Source organism: Salmo salar, chromosome 02 (genome assembly GCF_965601325.2).
Source record: "Salmo salar chromosome 02, fSalSal1, whole genome shotgun sequence".
Classification (NCBI taxonomy): Eukaryota; Metazoa; Chordata; class Actinopteri; order Salmoniformes; family Salmonidae; genus Salmo; species Salmo salar.
This window is the reverse complement of record NC_138292.1, coordinates 49993094-50015575: the sequence shown is the minus strand read 5'-3', so window position 1 is coordinate 50015575 and position 22482 is coordinate 49993094. Positions and strand designations below refer to the sequence as shown.

At 41.8% G+C, this 22482-nt stretch overlaps 1 protein-coding gene across 4 annotated transcripts in view; it reads left to right on the top strand.

Annotated features, from left to right (window-relative positions):
• Positions 1-16405, top strand: part of LOC106584914 (ribosome-binding protein 1) — a 40382-nt gene extending 23977 nt beyond the window's left edge. For 3 of the 4 annotated variants that reach the window (XM_082963945.1, XM_082963948.1, XM_082963946.1), the window contains 2 exons: positions 14374-14870; positions 15159-16405. In XM_082963945.1, coding sequence (XP_082820071.1) covers positions 14374-14583 — 210 coding nt within the window. In that variant the 3' untranslated portion in view covers positions 14584-14870; positions 15159-16405. Of the gene's footprint in view, positions 1-1730; positions 5194-14373; positions 14871-15158 lie in introns of those variants that run through there. The other variant, XM_082963968.1, reaches the window with a different exon arrangement.
• Positions 16406-22482: the final 6077 nt, after the last annotated feature.

The following is a 22482-nucleotide window of genomic DNA, read 5'->3' as shown; positions in this document are numbered from 1 at the left end:
GTAGGTGAGAGAACAGTCTGACTAGGGTGGCTGGAGTCTTTGACAATTTTTAGGGCCTTCCTCTGACACCGCCTGGTGGAAATCCTTCCCAGAAGAGTAAAGGCTGTTATCGCAGCAAGGGGGGGGGGACAAACTCCATATTAATGCCCATGATTTTGGTATGTGATGTTCGAGCAGGTGTCCACATACTGTTCATGTAGTGTACCTTTTTTAAGGTGCATAACGGGCTTTGCACACGGGGTTTGCGCACGCTGAATAAATGTAATTCAACCGCTGAAAACCCTCTCACTTGCTCAGCAAACAGATTTTCTCAGTACATTTATCTTAAGCCATTCCTTTAAATACGGTGTACCTTTTTTAGTTTGAATTTGAGAGAAAGGGTTCAGAATATTTGGGTTCAATGAAAGAAAGACATCTAAAGATATGCATTTTCATTTCTGTTTCAGCACCAATTGGTGATTAAATAATACTCTGATCTTGCGGATTATTTAGGCTTACGGAAGTATTTATGAATCATAAATGTGTTTGGAGACCCTTTATGCAAGAAAGAAATACTGGTTTGATTCATTCTAAAAATGTTCAGTTCTTTAACCCATGGGTATGTTTGAAGATTAGTGTACATAGAATTATAATAAGGAGAATAGAGTACAATAGTAGGCTATACCCTTATCTATTGCCTGCACTAACCATGGAATTATGTGATAACACAGCCAAGTATTGCGCCATGCGTCAGTTTCAAACTGTTGGTCTGCGCTTCTCCATAACGATTGAATTAGATCATATATAAAAATAAAGGTTAACTATTACTCATGATCCTCAGCAACAACCACATGGCCATGATGCCATTTACAGAGGAAGCAAATGAAGTTAAACAAAACAATGGAATTAAAGGTAGTTCCCGAAGAAATAAAAGGTAGTTCCCTAAGACCTTATACATGTTTCCTTGGCGTAAAGGTGGTTAAGTTAAGGTCAGAATATGGTGTATCTGTAGACACACCTCTGCCACACCACCATTTATTCGATCTCCACGCAAAAGGAATAGCAGGTGAATAGCATGCTATTCTCATGTATTCTGACCTTGAACTTAATTATAAGTGCCAAAAAAGGGAAATGCATTCCATTTACGCACACTTAACTCTGATCGAAATTGGGCCCTAGGTGATTAAGAAGGGCTAAAGTAGCACTTGAATAGATTGAGACACGTTATCGGCTGTTTCCCGGACCCAGAACAAGCCCCAGTCCTGGACTAAAAGGCACTTTCAATGGAGATTCTCAATTGGGAATATTCTTTGGACCCAGGACTAGGCATAATCTGTTTCTGGCAAACTGACCTCAAGGGTTGGATAATTTCAACATAAAACAACTTTTTTTGCTGCACATTTCAATTTTGATATCATACCAAGTATTTATCAGGCCATTGCCGATATCGATACCATTGGTTTAAAAAAGGGAGGATTAAAAATGCATGAATACTGAAGAAACACACCTGCAAATACACCAATGCTTAAATCAAGAGAAGGTGAGCAGAGTATCGATACCAGAACATCAGTTTGATTTGGCAGTATTGATATTTTGGTATACTGTACATATGCCCATCCCTAGTTGTCGGAATCCAGGCAGTGGTTTAGACTTATTAGGGTCCTCTTTAATATTTATCAGATGGTCTTCATATGTTTCTGGACAGTGATTATTCAAAGTGCTATTTGTTTTTGGTACTTTCTCTCCACCAGGAGGAGCCCGAGCAACCAAAGGAAGGGACATCCGTCTAAGACCGAATGAATATCCCACAACTTGCCAAAATGCCTTAATTTTTTTACTTATTCCTTTTTTCCACTCTTTTCTCTTGTACTGTAGTTTGTAGTCAAATTTATAATTTTGTTAATGGATGTGGATTTCAGAAGCGTTTAATATTGTTTACCTTTTTGTTATGTTGGAACCAACAATCTCTGGCTGTGTCAAACTTCTGTTTTATTTGTCCTGACATTCCTAGAACAGCCAGTGGTTCAGTGTTATTGAAAAGGGGAATTGTCTGTGCGTTAAATGTGCAGCAACTAGTGCAATCACTTTCTTGTTGTCCTTTGTAGGACGTTGAAAAGGGAGGTGATTTCATGGAACGCAGATGCAATACAATGTAATGCCTTATACTTTACACCTGGCACACTGGTCAATCAGACAGTTGTCTAGACTCCACATGGGATTGTTAACTATGATTTGAACAATGTTTTAAACCAGTGGTGATTTTTAGCATGTAAATCTTGGTGGGTCAAAAACATAACTGTTGGATGTATGTCAGCAAAGCCACTAAACAATACATTAATTGCACTATACCACTGCTACACCTGTCTATCAGCGAAGTCTTGTCTGGCAGCAAAACAGTTGATTCAGCCTCTTTAACTACTTTGTAAAAAGAACAGCTGATATGGCTGACTTGCCTAAACAAATGTGGTTTCTACTGACAATTGATGTACAAACTTGCTATGTATAATAAGGGGACGACAAGCGGATAAGAGGCAATCCGTAATTTCGACTAAGACATTGAGCGAGCCAGGACGGATATAGTCAATATAACTATTTGTACAGTGACAGAATTCATAACATGGGCCGATCTTAGTTTTTTTCCCTGTACAACAAATCAAATTTCATTGGTCACATACACATGGTTAGCAGTTAATGCGAGTGTAGTGAAATGCTGGTGCTTCTAGTTCTGACAGTGCAGTAATATCTAACAAATTCACAACCTTATACACAAATGTAAAGGGATGAATATGTACATATAAATATATGGAAGTGCGACGGCCGTATGGCGTAGAATACAGTTGAAGTCGGAAGTTTACATACACTTAGGTTGGAATCATTAAAACTCGTTTATCAACCACTCCCCAAATTCTTTGTTAACAAACTATAGTTTTGGCAAGTCTGTTAGGACATCTACTTTTTGGATGACAAAAGTAATCTTTCCAACAATTGTTTACAGACAGATTATTTCACTTAACTCACTATCACAATTCCAGTGGGTCAGAAGTTTACATTAAGTTGACACTGCCTTTTAAACAGCTTTGAAAATTCCAGAAAATGATGTCATGGCTTTAGAAGGCTAATGGACATCATTTGAGTCAATTGGAGGTGTAACTTCCAGCTCAGTGCCTCTTTGCTTAACATCATGGGAAAATCAAAAGAAATCAGCCAAGACCTCAGAAAATAAATTGTAGACCACAAGTCTGGTTCATCCTTGGGAGCAATTTCCAAATGCCTGATGGTACCACGTTCATCTGTACAAACAATAGTATGCAAGTATAAACACCATGGGACCACGCAGCCGTCATACCGGTCAGGAAGGAGACGCGTTTTGTCTCCTAGAGATGAACGTACTTTGGTGCGAAAAGTGCAAATCAATCCCAGAACAACAACAAAGGACCTTGAACGGTGGAGGAAATAGATGCTGGAGGAAATAGGTACAAAAGTATCTATATCCACAGTAAAACAAATCCTATATCGACATAACCTGAAAGGCCGCTCAGCAAGGAAGAAGCCACTGCTCCAAAACTGCCATTAAAAAAGCCAGACTACGTTTTGCAACTGCACATGGGGGACAAAAATGTTACTTTTTGGAGAAATTTCCTCTGGTCTGATGAAACAAAAATAGAACTTTGGCCTTAATGACCATCGTTATGTTTGGAGGAAAAAGGGGGAGGCTTGCAAACCGAAGAACACCATTCCAACTGTGAAGCACAGGGGTGGCAACATCATGTTGTGGGGGTGCTTTGCTGCAGGAGGGACTGGTGCACTTCACAAAATAATGGCGTCATGAGGGAGGAAATTTGTGGCTATATTAAAGCAACATCTCAAAATGGCTTAAGGACAACAAAGTCAAGGTATTGGAGATGCCATCACAAAGCCCTGACCTCAATCCTATAGAAAATTTGTGGGCAGAACTGAAAAAGCGTGTGCGAGAAAGGAGGCCTACAAACCTGACTCGGTTACACCAGCTCTGTCAGGAAGAATGGGCCAACATTCACCCAACTTATTGTGGGAAGCTTGTGGAAGGCTACCCAAAACGTTTGACTCAAGTTCAACAATTGAAAGGCAATGCTACCAAATACGAATTGAGTGTATGTAAACTTCTGATCCACTGGGAATGTGATGAAAGAAGTAAAAGCTGAAATAAATAATTTTGTACTATTATTCTGACATTTCACATTCTTAAAATAAAGTGGTGATCCTAACAGACCTAAGACAGGGAATTTTTACTAGGATTAAATGTCAGGAATTGTGAAACTGAGTTTAAATGTTTTTGGCTAAGGTGTATGTAAACTTCTGACTTCAACTGTATATACATATATTAGGCTTGCTAAATGTCTGACATTTTTGTTTCCCAACTGGTCTGCTGTAATAAATGAGGACAACAATGGAAATGAATCAAAATTGTATATATTCAATGACATATTGATGATGTCATGATATATTAAAAGTAAACCTCCCTACGGATGAGGAACTCACCTTCAGGGTTGGAACGTGGATAGCCTGAACCTCTCCTCCATACTACATCATGGGATAGTAGTTCCTGCTTCACATGCGCTGGGTCAACTTGATGCTCATCACACGTGTTCACTGCCACAATGATTGGCACTGCAGAAAACCATTCAGTATCTTGCCTCATGCAGCACGACATCTCCTTCGCATAGAGTTGATCAGGCTGTTGATTGTGGCATGTGGAATATTGTCCCACTCCTCTTCAATGGCTGTGTGAAGTTTCTGGATATTGGCGGGAACTGAAACAAGCTCTATTACACGTCGATCAAGAGCATCCCAAATATGTTCAATGGGTGACATCTGGTGAGTATGCAGGCCACGGAAGAACTGGACCATTTTCAGCTTCCAGGAATTGTGTAGAGATCCTTGCGACATGGGGCTGTGCATTATCACACTTAAACATGAGGTAATGGTGGTGGATGAATGGGACGACAATGGGCCTCAGGACATCGTCACGGTATCTCTGTGCATTCAAATTTCCATCGATAAAATGCAATTGTGTTCAAATGCTTGCCCATACCATAACCCCACTATGGGGCGCTCTGTTCACAACGTTGACGTCAGCAAATGGATGGATTATCTTGGCAAAGGAGAAATGCTCACTAACAGGGATGTAAACAAATTTGAGCACAAAATTTGAAATAAATATGTTTTTTGTGCGTATGGAACATTTCTGGGATATTTATTTCAGCTCATGAAACATGGGACAAACTTTACACTCTGCGGTAATATTTTTGTTCAGTGTATATAGATTTAAAGTGAACAGCAGCTAAAGGTGTTGTACATGATGCTATCGCCAGCTGCAGTTTGGATTGAATGCCATCAAGTTACAGTACGGGGAAAAAAATATATGAAATGTATGCATTCACTACTGTAAGTCACTGGATAAGAGCGTCTGCTAAATGACTAAAATGTAAAAAAAAATATGTAATCTATAACAAATATTATGTCCCTCAATGATATCTTCCAAAATGTGTTATAGTCGCAGAGAAATTCCAACATGAAATATGACAGTACCTTGGGCTTTTTTGGCATGTAGGATGGATTCAATAGTCTGCTTCATGACCCCGTCATCTGCAGCAACCACCAGGATGACAATGTCTGTGGCCAAAGCTCCACGGGCCCTCATGGCGTAGAAGCCAGCATGCCCTGGGGTGTCCAAGAATGTGATCTTTTCCCCCGAAGGGGGAATGATTGAACCTTTTGAAATCTATGAAGCTAAATCGAACCTCACCGAGAAATTTGGTATATTCAAAATATGTATTGCTATGAGGCATCATGGCACCAGGTTGAGAAACAACTTTTACAGTTTAGCCTTTAATGATCTGCATCTGACAGGTGGTCTCAAGAAAAGAGCAGATATGGGGACAGGTCTGAGGAGAGCTGCCGGTGTTAACATTTTCATACAATATTAATACGATTCTCTTGATTCATTCAGCTAGATTCTGTAAGATTCACTACTGCTAGCAGCAAGTTTTACAATCACTAAACATTTCACAAAAATGTGCAGTTTCATAAAACATTTAGTCAAATCTCAAGCAAATTTGCGTGGATGACAAAACAACACTTCTTGTGGAGTCTTGGTGTTTCTCTACCCAGGAAGGCCCCAATGTGCTGGGTGAAGCCAACTGGCTCTTCCTAAGGCTGTCCGGCAGAGTGGTCTTCCCGTGATCTACGTGGCCCATAATGGTTACAACAGGAGGACGAGACACCAGGACGGCCGGATCTGGTGGAGCTCTAGAATAAACATTGATTTACATTCAGATTCAACTTCTGTTTCTACTTTGTATGTTCATTCATGTGAAAAGAAAAAATATATAAATATGTTTTTAAAAAGTTCATATTCAGGTGCTATGGTTTTATGCTGGTTTGAGCTTGAATGGGAACGTCACTGCGATGCAGTGCCTTAGACCACTGCACCACTCGGGAGGCCTATTAACCACCCTTCTAACAATCAGCTGACAAGACAAGTGAAAAGGTCCTCTACCTTCTCTGAGTGTCTTTGTTCTCACGCTCTTTGGACTCCACCAGCTTGGCTCACTTGTACTTCTTCCCAGACCGCTTCACAACCTTGATTCACTGCTCCTCCAGAACAGTGGGGCTCAAGGGAATCCAGGTCCACTGAGGTGTTGAGCAGAGCCTCAAAGACATGATCTATGGAATAAATGGTATGCTGTTCAAATTAGTACTACACATCAGACCTGGGTTGTACTCATTAGTGCACACCGTAGGAAAACGTTTTGGAATGGAAAACGAAAACAAGCGTTTCTTATTGGAAAAGGTTAATAATCTTGGAACACAGTGTGGCGTACAGCAGGTCTGCCACCAGGGGGAGACTCGTCGAGTCCTGGTGACAGACGTGTATACATCACTAGGCGATGGCTCCATCTGCTGGACGTGCCAGGTCTCGATGGGTTCTCCGGCCAGGACCAATTCGGGCTGATTGGGAGTTGGTGAGTAATCAAGGGCTGATTGCTCACCAGCTGTGCAAGGTCCATAAAGCTGCCAGAAGGGCAGCACGTCGGGGAAGAAAGGACTCCTGTGTAGTTGGCGATGGTTACAGCGGTAACAGGAGTGAGTGCAGTTTTGATCCCGACAGGATACAGCAAGACCCGGAGCCTAGAAGACGGTATCCCGGAGAGGGTCTCATGGGGGAGACCTATATTTTTTATTTATTATTTAAATAAACACCCTTGAAACCGAGCTAATCCTACTCTGTCTGTGTCTGATCTGTGTAAACGTCTTGACCAAACCCCATGGTCTGCCACAACACTCAATACTTCATACCATAATTCAGGAAAATAAATAATGACTATTGAATAATTCTACATTCAATTAATCAGCCTTACCAAAGTCTTTGTTCATAGCTTGAGCCAGTGCAGACACCGTCATCCTCTGCTATATTTCTACTTCCTGTTTGTCCTGCTTCGGTTTGACTTTCTGAACTTTACCAGGGCATTTTCCCTAGAATAAAAGACACGATTTCAAAGACTTTTATGGATCTAAAAGCATAAGGAAAGATCACTAAACCGCCACAGGCCACATGATCTCTGTTTTCAATTAAGGTCAAGGCCTATTACATGTCTTAACATTTGCATTTACAGTGCATTCGGAACGTATTCAGACCCCTCGATTTTTTCCCCCCACATTTTGTTACGTTACAGCTTTAGTCCAAAATGGATTAAATCGTTTTTTCCCCTCATCAATCTACACACAATAACCCATAATGACAAAGCAAAAACAGGTTTAAAAAAAACAACTGAAATATAATTTACATAAGTATTCAGACCCTTTACTCAGTACTTTGTTGAAGACCCTTTGGCAGAAATTACAGCCTCGAGTCTTCTTGGGTATGACACTACAAGCTTGGCACACCTGTATTTATGGAGTTTCTCCCATTCTTCTCTGCAGATCCTCTCAAGCTCTGTCAGGTTGGATGGGGAGCGTCGCTGCTCAGCTATTTTCAGGTCTCTCCAGAGATGTTCAAGTTCTGGCTGGGCCACTCAATGACATTCAGAGACTTGTCAAGAAGCCACTCCTGCATTGTCTTGGCTGTGTGCTTAGGGTCGTTGTCCTGCCGTCTCTAGGAGGGGTGCGTCACTTGAGTGGGTTGAGTTGCTGATGTGGTCTTCCTATCTGGGTTGGTGCCCCCCCCTTGGGTTGTGCCGTGGTGGAGATCTTTGTGGGCTATACTTGGCCTTGTCTCAGGATGGTAAGTTGGTGGATGAAGATATCCCTCTAGTGGTGTGGGGGCTGTGCTTTGGCAAAGTGGGTGGGGTTATATCCTACCTGTTTGGCCCTGTCCTGGGGTATCATCGGATGGGGCCACAGTGTCTCCTGACCCCTCCTGTCTCAGCCTCCAGTATTTATGCTGCAGTAGTTTATGTGTCGGGGGGCTAGGATCAGTCTGTTATATCTGGAGTATTTCTCCTGTATTATCCGGTGTCCTGTGTGAACTTAAGTATGCTCTCTCTAATTCTCTCTTCCTCTCTTTCCTTCTCTCTCTCGGAGGACCTGAGCCCTAGGAACATGCCTCAGGACTACCTGGCATGATGACTCCTTGCTGTCCCCAGTCCACCTGGCCGTGCTGCTGCTCCAGTTTCAACTGTTCTGCCTGCGGCTATGGAACCCTGACCTGTTCACCAGACATGCTACCTGTCCCAGACCTGCTGTTTTCAACTCTCTAGAGACAGCAGGAGCGGTAGAGATACTCTCAATGATCGGCTATGAAAAGCCAACTGACATTTACTCCTGAGGTGCTGACCTGTTGCACCCTCGACAACTACTGTGATTATTATTATTTGACCATGCTGGTCATTTATGAACATTTGAACATCTTGGCCAAGTTCTGTTATAATCTCCACCCGGCACTGCCAGAAGAGGACTGGCCACCCCTCATAGCCTGGTTCCACTCTAGGTTTCTTCCTAGGTTTTGGCCTTTCTAGGGAGTTTTTCATAGCCACCGTGCTTCTACACCTGCATTGCTTGCTGTTTGGGGTTTTAGGCAGGGTTTCTGTACAGCACTTTGATATATCAGCTGATGTAAGAAGGGCTATAAAAATAAAAATAAATTTGATTTGATTTGAACCTTTGCCTCAGTCTGAGGTCCTGAGCAGGTTTTCATCAAGGATCCCTCTGTACTTTGCTCCGTTCATCTTTCCATCAATCCTGACTAGTCTCCCAGTCCCTGCCGCTGAAAAACATCCCCACAGCACGATGCTGCCACCACCATGCTTCACCATAGGGATTCCTCCAGAAGTGATGCTTGGCATTCAGGCCAAAGAGTTCAATCTTGGTTTCATTAGACCAGAGAATATTGTTTCTCATGGTCTGAGTCCTTTATGTGCCTTTTGGCAAACTCCAAGCGGGCTGTCATGTACCTTTAACTGATGAGTGGCTTCCGTCTGGCCACTCTACCAAAGGCCTGATTGGTGGAGTGCTGCAGAGATGGTTGTCCTTCTGGAAGGGTTTCCCATCTCCACAGAGGAGCTCTGTCAGAATGACCATTGGGTTCTTGGTCACCTCCCTGACCAAGACCCTTCTCCCCCGATTACTCAGTTTGGCTGGGCGACCAGCTCTAGGAAGAGTCTTGGTGGTTCCAAACTTCTTCCATTTAAGAATGATGGAGGCCACGGTGTTCTTGGGGACCATGAATGCTGCAGATGTTTTTTGGTACCCTTCCCCGGATCTGTACCTCGATACAATCCTGTCTCGGAGCTCTACGGCAATTCCTTTGACCTCATGGCTTGTTTTTGCTCTGACATGCACTGTGTCAACTGTGGGACCTTATATAGACAGGTGTGTAATCAATTGAATTTATCACAGGTGGACTCCAATCAAGTTGTAGAAACATCAAGGATGATCTATGGAAACAGGATGCACCTGAGCTCAATTTAGAGTGTCATAGCAAAGGGTCTGAATACTTATCTAAGTTATTTCTGTTTTTTAAACATTTCTAAAACCTGTTTTCGCTTTGTCATTATGGGGTATTGTGTGTAGATTGATAAGGGGAAAAAATCTAAATGTGGAAAAAGTCAATGGGTCTGAATACGTTTTTCCTAAACTCAAAGCATGCCCCTATTTCTTACCTGCTTAGTAGCAAGGAATCTGGCATGGTGGCAGGTCAGTGGAGGTGCAGGGGTCCAAGCTGGAGCAAAGATAGGGAAAGGAGGTAGTTTGCAACCAGTGTAGGGTCGGTATGGGTTATCAGTCTCACCCTGCTTATCACTGAGGTCACCCAATTAATTTCAGTGCTAAAAAAACAGAACTGTTATTTTCATTTCACATTGGCATCTGCAGTCGTGCTGTACAGTAGATTGACTACGGGGATCTGCAACCACAGTTTGCTAGCAACTTCATGAAAAGGGGCCTGAGGGTCCCCACATTTCCCACATCGAATAAATTGAAGCCACCGGGCTCTTCTCGCAGCCTCCATTTCCCTACGTGGGAGCATTACAAAAAACACATTCGTTTTTTGGCATGTTTTGTTATTTCTGTATAACATAAAAATCAACACGAAGTTGGCTCTTTTACAATGTGGGTCATTTGGAAATAATGTTTGTTTCCCCCCAATTCGTGGGTGTGGTCAAAGGGAATTCCTTATTACATGAAGATCAACTTTGCATACTGGCTGACACTGCCATTCCAATGCCATGGCTTTCAATGCCATAAGCATTACACGTTCAGCGATAACAAACATCCATTTCAATCCTTCACAAGCCGCGGCCATGACAGGTATCCCAGCAAGCATTTCAACAGTGTATTGACCATAGAGATAGAGGATACATCGTTATAGCTGTGCTATTATAACGTCTTTGACAACATGGGCAGCGCCATTGAGCCTACAACTCATAGGAATTCCCACCCAGTTGACTACTTTTTTACTACTTTAAAGTGGTGGAAGCAAGGTGGATGCCCATGTTAAAACGGCCTTGAAGACACTAGAGGCCTCTATCATTCTCTATGGTATCGAAGAGCAGAAAGGGAGAAGCGTTAGGACGGGCATGTTCACTACCATGTGGTAAATTGCCGCATGCCACTTAGGCCGCCCATTGTGACTCGCTTGTGGGCGGGCTGGCAGCATATAGCAGCACGTTCAATTGTGAGTCAGTAATTCAGCATAGCAAATGTGTATGAAGGTCTGGTTATTAAATGGGTACGTTAGTTCAATAGTAATATGCTCTAAAACGCTCTGGTAACAAACACACGTGGCTGCCCTGTTTCCAATTGTCCACATGGCTGGGAGAATCTATTCAAGTAAGTAAATACATTTTGAAAATGTAAAAAAAAAAAATACATTATTAGCTGACTAGCTACAGTGCAGGCTAACTCAAATGAGCTCCTAATTGTCATTTACATTTTTTTTAATTTAACCTTTATTTAAGGGAGAGTGTTTTGAATACTGATAACTTTTCTGGTTATAAACTTTTTCGGCAAGACAGATCTTTCAAAGGTGGGGGAGTGGCAATCTTTACCAAGGATCACATTCAGTGCTCGGTTGTCTCCATCAAGTCTGTCCCCAAACAATTTTATTTGCTGGTTTTAAGCACTAAACTTTCAAATAGCTCTTTGTTAGCTGTTGCTGGGTGCTATCATCCTCCATCAGCACCGGCCTGTACTCTACCTGCCTTAAGCTCTCTCCTGGCCCCTTACACTAAGTCTGAATTTGTCCTGCTAGGTGACCTAAGCTGGGACATGCTTAAACCACCTGACCAAGTCCTAAAGCAATGGGACACCCTAAATCTTTCTCAGATTATGACCATTCCCACAAGGTATGACTCCAAACACCCAGAAAAGGCTATTCTCCTCGATGTTATCCTCACAAATAATCCTAATAGGTATCAGTCTGGTGTTTTCTGTAATGACCTTAGTGGTCACTGTTTTACAGCCTGTGTTCGTAATGGCTGCTCAGTGAAACGACCTGTCCTGATTTGTCATAGACGCTTGCTACAAAACTTTACTACAGAGCTGGCCTCTGTAAAATAGTATAGAATCGGCTTGATCCACTCTGTCAAAGACGTTTGGACCTTCTTTTTTGATATTTTCAGTGGGATTGTTACAAACACGCCCCATAAAGTAAATGAGAATTAAAAACAGGTTCAGCCCCTGGTTGAACCGTGATCTTGCAGAGTTACTCCACCTCAAGAATTGCATTTGGCCAAAGGCTCGGCACTCGCATACTCATGCTAACTGGCTCTCGTTCAGGCAAATGAGAAATAAGTGCACTCAGGCTATCCGGAAGGCCAAAGTTAATTACTTTAAGGAGCAGTTCTCTCTCTCTGGGTCTAACCCCAAGAAGTTCTGGAAAACGGTTAAAGACCTGGAGAATAAACCCTCCTCACAGCTGCCCATGTCCCTTAATGTTGATGATGTGGTTGTTACTGACAAGAAGCACATGGCCGAGCTCTTTAATTACCACTTCATTAAGTCATGATTCCTATTTGACTCAGCCATGCCTCCTCCTTGGCTGTCCAACATTTCCTCATCTCCCACCTCTTCTAATGTGACTATCCCCGATGCTTCTTCTTCTTTTTCCCCTGCCCCGCTACAAAGTTTCTCCTTGCAGGCAATCACTGAGTCTGAGGTGCTAAAGGAGTTCTTGAAACTTCACCCCAAAAAAACATCTGGGTCAGATGGTTTAGACCCTTTCTTCTTTAACCTTTTCATCCGTGAGTTCCAAATATCTCTAACGGCCGCCCCAGGGTGAGTTTTTTTATGCATGTGATGATTGAATGTTCTCTCAATTCCAGAATGTGATTGTTACGCAACAGTACATTTAATCCGTGCTGCCCTCAAACCAAGGCACGCAGCCTGTTTCTATTTATAGGCTGTTTTCAACTTGTCAATTTCAAAGGTTTTTATTTTCTAAGAACAGTTTGAATTGAGGTGTGTTCCGCCTCCTCATTCATTCACATAAAAGTAGTCCTTTTTACTTTTGCGGACAATACAAAATTCCCAAAGCATTTCCCAATTGTTTGTGCAGTTCAAGTCTGCAGACATTTGCACATCTCCCGTCAGAACAGGTCCTGCACACACGTGTTCACATTCTCCATCTGTTGCCCGCATCGCAGTCATTGTTGTTTTCATTGCCAATAATAACTTTGGAAATGTGTGCATTTCTATCAAAGTAAGTGCCTTAACACGACATACAGAAACTATTATATGTCATTTCTACTGTAGGTCACTATGTATGGAGCATAATATATTTGTGTATATTCCTTATAACCGCGGACACGTGAGGTGTAACGTGTGTCGTGTGTGGAGGACCAAGACGCAACAGGGAAGTGTATACTCATCTTCTTTTTTTTAATATCGAAGAAGGAGAAACAAATGAAACACGTATACAATTAACGGCACCGACACTAACAGTTCTGTCAGGTGATAAGCACAAAACAGAATAGAACAGAACCCACAATCCACAATACAAACAAACCCCTAATTATAGGACCTTCAATCAGAAACAACGAGGAGCCGCTGCTTCCAATTGAAGGTCAAGAACAAAACTGCACATAGAAACAGAGTGACTAGAATAAACATAGAAAATTCCCTAACATAGAACATATACCAAAACTCTAGACCACTCTAATCAAACACCCCTACAGGTCTATAGACATAGACTAACAATCCCCGAAACATATAAACAAAATACCCCCTGCCACGTCCTGACCATACTAAACACTAACAAATAACACCTTTACAGGTCAGAACGTGACACGAGGTAACATTACTCATTTCGTAACCTTTATGGTGTTATATTCAATTGTGCTTATGTAGCTAGCTACATTCTTCTATTAGCTCTGTAAAACAATGCTAATTACGTCAGAGAAGTATTAGCTTGTGTTGTATTTTGAAGCTACCCTGGCCTTATGACTCCAATGTGGCGCAGCTGTCTAAGGCACAGTGTCGCAGTGCTAGAGGAGTCACTAAATCAAATCAAATCAAATGTATTTATATAGCCCTTCTTACATCAGCTGATATCTCAAAGTGCTGTACAGAAACCCAGCCTAAAACCCCTACAGACACCCTGGTTCAAATCCAGGCTGCGTTTCTATCAAAGTGCCTTATTATGCTATAATAGTTTCTGTATGTGATTTGTATGTGAACTGTACGTTCAATTACAAAAAATACCTTGTTCAGTAATCATCTTACCTGTTAGATGGCGGTGAACTATGTGGCCATTGAGGGCAGCAGTGTCGATCAGATGGAAAAATATCTTCTTATACCACTTGGTCGTTTAACGAGGGCATTCCACAAAGCTGTTTATCATGCTGCCTTATCCACTGCCCCCATTTTGGGGTTATAGTCAAGCACACAGTCTGGTTTGATTTTTCTCTCTCCCGTCAGGTGGTCCACCTTCCCTGTGGCCAACATGGTTGCTGTATGGACAGTGGAGAGGACATGCCACTTTATTGCCAACTGTTGACCGTTCTCCTTGTACTCCACCTCCCCTCTCTGCATCTTCCTGCCGGCATCCCCTTCCTGTTCGACCTGACTGTGCCACAGGCCCCTGTGCTGTTGGAGAGCAGACTCTGGAAGAGTGTGGGACTGCTGTAACAATTGTCCACATACAAAGTGTCTCCCTTGCTGAGATGAGCCAGTATGGTCATTACCACGGACCCGGACACCCCAAGCCCCTGATAATGTTGGACCCTGTGTAAACTATAATGTCCTGAACAAATCCTGTCTTCACGTCACACATGATAAAGAATTTGACCCCAAACCTGTGCCTTTTGGAGGGAATATATTGATGGAACGCCAGCCTACCTTTCCATAACATCAGGGACTCATCAATGCATAGGTCCTTGTACGGCACAAAGACCCGACCAAATGCTGTCAGGCTGGTAAGAACATTTCTTATTTTGTATAATGGGTCATTTAGGATGGCAGTAACATGCACAACACGAAATGCAGGCATTGCAGCAGAACTGGGAAGCAGTCTTGGGAAAAGAGGGTGGCAAAGAATGGAGTTGCAAACATAGGATCTGTGCTCCAGTATTCTCTTAGTATTCTCTCTTCTTTACTATCCCCATGAGAAGGACTGTCACCAGAAAGGTATACATTTCACTAATTTTAGTTGTCAACCATTTAGCGAGTTTCCCCCTCACTCCTGGCTCTCTCTTCTCCTGTAGCTCCAAGGCATAGCAATTGGTCTCCTCTACTACATCTCCCACCAGCTCCTCTGTCAGAAACAACTTGAAGCACTCTGCCTCTGATGGATATGGCAAGGGGTGTTGCACTCCAGACTGGGACTCATCAAAGCAAACAGCAGGGCCAGGAGGGGTGAAATAGCTGGCAGCCATCCAGCTACCACAGAACTCCTGTACTTGTACTGCATCCACTGTCGGTCTGCCTCCATCACCACCAGCATCTTCAACGGACCTGGGACTTCGTCAGTGGACAAGGAGTCCTCAGATTCAGGGTTCTCAATGGCTACAAGGTTTGGGGGCAGCTCCTCACTGTTAGAATCTGATTCCTGACTTTCATACTCAGACTCATTGTCAGAATTTTAAAAATCTACAGAATTTCTACATTTGTGAGTTGTCTCATTTGCTAATGCTACAGCTCATTGCTAATGCTACAGCTTATCTCACTAGCTACATATATGAACATACATAAACAACAATACTGAATGGCTCAGAGTTGGAGTGAGAGGTTACGTGATTGAAAGTGTTTTGTGTGGTAATTAATTATATATTTACTGTTTTATTCACATTTTCGAGTACTACTGACAAATCATGCATTCCGATTCTTGCATAGATTGTAATGGGCACATATGTGTGTAAAATACTTTTTGAAGGTTGTACTGATTATGATGAGCTAAGCTAATTCCAGCTATGTGTGGAGCCATGTTTGTTAACATACAATGCATTCTGGGTGTCACGTAATCGTCTGTCGGACCAAAGATGTTATAACAAAATAAGGTGAGTAAGGGTTCACAATTTTTTTGAACTTCCATATGTGAATGGTGGGATGTGAACGATGGTAGACGACACACCCCCTTCAACATATGCATACTATAAACAGACCAAACTCATCTTGCCTTCTCTTTATTATTTTTGGTTTCTGTGAGAAAAAAATGGCGGCGCACAGAAACTACCCATCATCGGATTACTTTCGATTTCTAGACAGTGTTTTACTCAATTATTTAAATCAATGGTGAGCTCACCCATGATGTGATTAATTATAATAGTAATTGCTATTAGCTAATTCATATTGTAGTTTGTCAGCTGAGAGTTATAAAAATATGACCGCTTGTGTTACGTCAATCTTTCCTCAGTTAGCTCTAGGACAAATGTAGCCTACATTTTTTCAGTTTGCTTGATTGTGTTATGCTGTAGATAATTCTGTGAATGTCTGAACATTGCATCCAAAAATAAACTGCTCACATTCTGAACATAACTTTGTAAGGACTGTGTTTGTGCAAAATGTTTGTGAAAAACAGTGTGGCCAGCTCAAATGCTGATTGTTGCATCAGTCGAAATTGGCAGTTCTAAATAGGCGTTCTAAATAAGCGTTCTAATCATACCGGTTTGATCATACACTACAGGGACCACTGTAGAATGATCACACCCGTGTGTTGGTACCTGTGAAAAGGTTTAAGGTTGCTGCCCCTATCATCGCCAAGCCTATCTCCGACCTGTTTAACCTGCCTCTCCTTTCTGGGTAGGTTCCCATTGCTTGGAAGGCAGCCACGGTCCGTCCTTTATTTAAAGGGGAGATCAAGTTGATCCTAACTGTTATAGGCCTATTTCTATTGTGCCCTGTTTATCAAAAGTGTTGGAAAAACTTGTCAATAATCATCTGACTGGCTTTCTTGATGTCTATAGTATTCTCTCTGGTATGCAATCTAGTTTCCGCTCAGGTTATGGATGTGTCACTGCAACCTTAAAGGATCTCAATGATGTCACCATTGCCCTTGATTCTAAGCAATGTTGTGCTGCTATTTTTATTGACTTGGCCAAAGCTTTTGATATGGTAGACCATTCCATTCTTGTGGGCCAGTGTCTCTGAGGGGTCTTTTGACCGGTTTGCTAACTATCTCTCAAAGATTGCAGTGTATAAAGTCAGAAAATCTGCTGTCTCAGCCACTGCCTGTCACCAAGGGAGTACCCCAAGGCTCGATCCTAGGCCCCATGCTCTTCTCAATTTACATCAACAACATAGCTCAGGCAGTAGGAAGCTCTCTCATCCATTTATATGCAGATGATAGTCTTATACTCATTTGGCCCCTCCCCGGATTTTGTTAAATTCTCTAAAACAAAGCTTTCTTAGTGTCCAACAAGTTTTCTCTACCCTTAACCTGTTGAGGTGTAGGGGGCAGTATTTTCACGGCCGGATGAAAAACATGCCCAAATTAAACTGGTTACTACTCTGGCCCAGAAACTAGAATATGCATATTATTAGTAGATTTGGATAGAAAACACTCTGAAGTTTCTAAAACTGTTTGAATGGTGTCTGTGAGTATAACAGAACTCATATGCCAGGCAAAAATCGGAGAAAAATTCAACCAGGAAGTGGAAGATCTGAGAATTGTAGTTCTTCTTTTGAATGCCTATCGAAACTACAGTGTCTGTGGGGTCACGTTGCACTTCCTAAGGCTTCCATTGGCTGCCAACAGCCTTCAGAAAGTTCTTTCAGCATTCTCCTGTCACTGGGCAGAGAATAGTAGCTCAGCCAATCAGTGGACTGCCTGGGGACAAAGGGATTGGATATGTGCGATCCCGCGAGCACGCTGTTTTTTCTCCTTGAATGAATACGCTATTGTCTGGTTGGAATATTATCGCACGTTAAAAATACCATAAAGATTGATTTTAAACAACGTTTGACATGCTACTAAGAACGGTAATGGAACATTTTGACTTTTCGTCTCTGGTACCGCGCTCGCGCGTTATGCCTTTGGATAGTGCTCTGTACGCACAAACAAAACAGAGGTATTTGGACATAAATATGGATTATTTCAAACAAAAACAACATTTCTTGTGGAAGTAGCAGTCCTGGGAGTGCATTCTGATGAAGATCAGCAAAGGTAAGAGAATATTTATAATACTAATTCTGAGTTTAGGTGACCCCAGAACTTGGCGGGTGTCTGTATAGCTTGCTTTGATGGCGAGCTATGTACTCAGAATATAAAAAATGTGCTTTCCCCGAAAAGCTATTTTAAAATCTGACACAGCGGTTGCATAAAGGAGTACTGTATCTATAATTCTTAAAATAATTGTTATGTATTTTGTCAACGTTTATGATGAGTATTTTAGTAAATTGATGTGCACATTCACCGGAGGTTTTGGTGGGAATACATTTTCTGAACATAACGCGCCAATGTAAAATGCTGTTTTTGGAAAATGGCTGTGTGGTTATTTTTGTCTATGTACTCTCCTAACATAATCTAATGTTTTGCTTTCGCTGTAAAGCCTTTTTGAAATTGGACAAAGTGGTTACATTAAGGAGAAGTGTATCTTTAAAATGGTGTAAAATAGTTGTATGTTTGAGAAATTTGAATTATGACATTTTGTTGTTTTGAATTTGCCGCCCTGATATTTCACTGGCTGTGTCCCGCAGGTGCTAGGTGTCCCGCAGATGCTAGCGTCCCACGTAGCCCATAGAAGTTAACCTTGTTCTGAACACCTCCAAAACAAAGGTCATGTGGTTTGGTAAGAAGAAGCCCCTCTCCCCACAGGTGTGATTACTACCTCTGAGGGTTTAGAGCTTGAGGTAGTCACCTCATACAAGTACTTGGGAGTGTGGCTAGATGGTACACTGTCCTTCTCTCAGCACATATCAAAACTGCAGGCTAAAGTTAAATCTACACTTGGTTTCCTCTATCGTAATCACTCCTCTTTCACCACAAGCTGCCAAACTAACCCTGATTAACCTGTTGGGGCTAGGGGGCAGTATTTTCACGGCCGGATAAAAAACATACCCGATTTAAACTGGTTACTACTCTTGCCCAGAAACGAGAATATGCATATAATTAGTAGATGTGGATAGAAAACACTCTAAAGTTTCTAAAACTGTTTGAATGGTGTCTGTGAGTATAACAGAACTCATATGGCAGGCCAAAACCTGAGAAGATTCCATGCAGGAAGTGCCCTGTCTGACAATTTGTTGTCCTTCTGTTGCATCTCTATCAAAAATACAGCATCTGTGCTGTTACGTGACACTTTCTAAGGCTTCCATTCGCTCTCTAAAGTGTTCAGAAAGCGGAATGACGTGTCTCCTGTCTCTGGGCAAAGTACAGCAGCAGAGTTTGTAAGTGGCCTGCCTGGGGACAGTGATACTGAGATGCGCGTTCACGAGACTTCTCCATTTTTTTCTTTCAGTCTTTGAATGAATACAACGTTGTCCGGTTGGAATATTATTGCTATTTTACGAGAAAAATAGCATAAAAATGTATTTTAAACAGCGTTTGACATGCTTCTAAGTACGGTAATGGAATATTTCGATTTTTTTTGTCACGAAATGCGCTAGCGCATTACCCTTCGGATAGTGACCTGAACGCACGAACAAAATGGAGGTATTTGGCTATAACTATGGATTATTTGGAACCAAAACAACATTTGTTGTTGAAGTAGAAGTCCTGGGAGTGCATTCTGATGAAGAACAGCAAAGGTAATCCAATTTAGGTTGCCCCAAACTTGGTGGGTGTCAAATTAGCTAGCCTGTGATGGCCGAGCTATGTACTCAGAATATTGCAAAATGTGCTTTCGCCGAAAAGCTATTTTAAAATCTGACATAGCGTTTGCATAAAGGAGTTCTGTATCTATAATTCTTAAAATAATTGTTATGTATTTTGTCAACGTTTATCATGAGTAATTTAGTAAATTCACTGGAAGTTCATCATCTCAAAGACAATCATACCTGAACTGCACCTTTATTTGCCAAGGTAGAGTACATTGTTATGACTGGCCTGTTCGGGTCAGGTTACAGTGGATCACAGTCCTACAGAGACATCTCTCACTGCCACGGGGGGGTTTATGACACCTCACGCCCTTGTAAATCTTAAGGCAGCAGACGAATCCTTTGTCCTCTCACTATGGAGAACCTACCTCAGGACGGTAACATGCAATAAATGTACTTTGGGACAATATATTTAATCAGACAAAATCAACCAACGATAGATGGAATATGAAAATGAATGTTGTTTTTGTCATGTTATTAAAAGTTAAATGAAAACATTGTAACTTGAAGAGTTTTCATAATAGGTACCTGAAGTTTGCATACTGTGCATTGTGTGGAAAGTGTCCAGATCAAATAGAATGTTTTTGTAAAGATGAAATGTGAAGTTAGTTGTCTAAACTGGATCTGAGTAAAATCTATACCTTGCCGCGTAACTAGATACGCCCCAGAGAACTTGCCATAAAGACGGAAACGCACCCTTTGTGACCCGGGGGTATAAAACATGTGAGTTAAGAATTTACATGGATGCCTACCGCTGCAGCCAAGGTCTATGATTAGTCACAACTCCAAAATGCAACACGAGGTTGAAGAAGACAAAGGAACCTCTTAACCTGTCTGGGCTAGGGGGCAGTATTTTCACGGCCGGATAAAAAACGTACCCGATTTAAACTGGTTACTACTCTTGCCCAGAAACGAGAATATGCATATTATTAGTAGATTTGGATAGAGAACACTCAGAAGTTTCTAAAACTGTTTGAATGGTGTCTGTGAGTATAACAGAAGTCATATGGCAGGCAAAAACCTGAGAGAATTCCAAGCAGGAAGTGGCCTGTCTGAGAATTTGTAGTTCTTCTTTTGATTCTCTATCGAAACTACAGTATCTCCGGGGTTACGTAACACTTTCTAAGGCTTCCATTGGCTCTCTAAAGCTTTCAGAAAGCGGATTGAGGCGTCTCCTGTCTCTGGGCAGAGTACAGTAGCTCAGTTTCTCAGTGGTCTGCCTGGTGACTAAGAGATTGGATATGCGCATTCACGAGACCACGCTGTTTTTTATTTTCCTCTTTGAATGAATACACTATTGTCCTGTTGGAATATTATCGCTATTTTACGAGAAAAATACCATAAAAATTGATTTTAAACAGCGTTTGACATGCTTCTAAGTACGGTAATGTAACATTTAGAATTTTTTGGTCTCGAAATGCGCTCGCGCGTTACCCTTTGGATACTGACCTGAACGCATGAACAAAACGGAGGTATTTGGACATAACTATGGATTATTTGGAACAAAAACAACATTTCTTGTGGAAGTAGCAGTCCTGGGAGTGTATCAGCAAAGGTAATACCATTTTTCTAATACTAATTCTGAGTTTAGTGTGCTCCGAAGTTGGCGGGTGTCAAAATAGCTAGCCGTGATGACTGCTATGGTGTGTGGTCATCCACACCCCCTCCCAAACTGGCTGCTGTGCCATTTCTTCCCCTTGCATTACTTGACATAGATCCAGAAAAACTAGCTATGTACTCAGAATATTGCAAAATGTGCTTTCGCCAAAAAGCTATTTTAAAATCTGACATAGCGATTGCATAAAGGAGTTCTGTATCTATAATTCTTTAAATAATTGTTATGTATTTTGTCAACGTTTATGATGAGTAATTTAGTAAATTCACCGGAAGTTTTCGGTGGGGATACATTTTCTGAACATCACACACCAATGTAAAAAGCTGTTTTTAGATATAAATATGAACTTGATTGAACAAAACATGCATGTATTGTATAACATAATGTCCTAGGAGTGTCATCTGATGAAGATCATCAAAGGTTAGTGCTGCATTTAGCTGTGTTTTGGTTTTCTGTGACATATACGCTTACTTGGAAAATGGCTGTGTGATTATTTTGGGCTATGTACTCTCCTAACATAATCTAATGTTTTGCTTTCTCTGTAAAGCCTTTTTGAAATCGGACAATGTGGTTAGATTAACGAGAGTCTTATCTTTAAAATGGTGTAAAATAGTCGTATGTTTGAAAAATTGAAATTATTGCATTTTTGAGGTATTTGTATTTCGCGCCAAGCTGTTCCACTGGCTGTTGAATAGAGTGGGACGGTGACGTCCCACTAGCCCAGAGAGGAATCAATGCTACGGTTGAGTATCTGTATCTAAGATGAATTCAACCCGGACTACCCGGTTATTCTCTCCAAGGAATCGTGTGTATACACTGCTTTCATTCCCATGCTGGAACATCTACATAACTGATTAGCCTTCCTCAGAAGACCCCTCTTACAGAATGAGGGCGAGGAAACAGACCACTAAGAGAAAGGACACTGACATTGTGTGGAAAAATCAGAGACTTTACAACCGGTGATGAAAGAGGTGCCGCCATCAGAGGAGAAGGCGGAACTCGGTCCATGAAGAGATACCCCAACGGAAACCTTCAAGTAATTACATTATATTCTGACCCATAAGAGCGGCAGTTCAGGGCAAGGTGTTAGGGCTAAACTAAGCATAGTTTACAAATGTATCCAAGTGTGCTTTTCTCTCGTGCACAGTCCTCATGTCTCC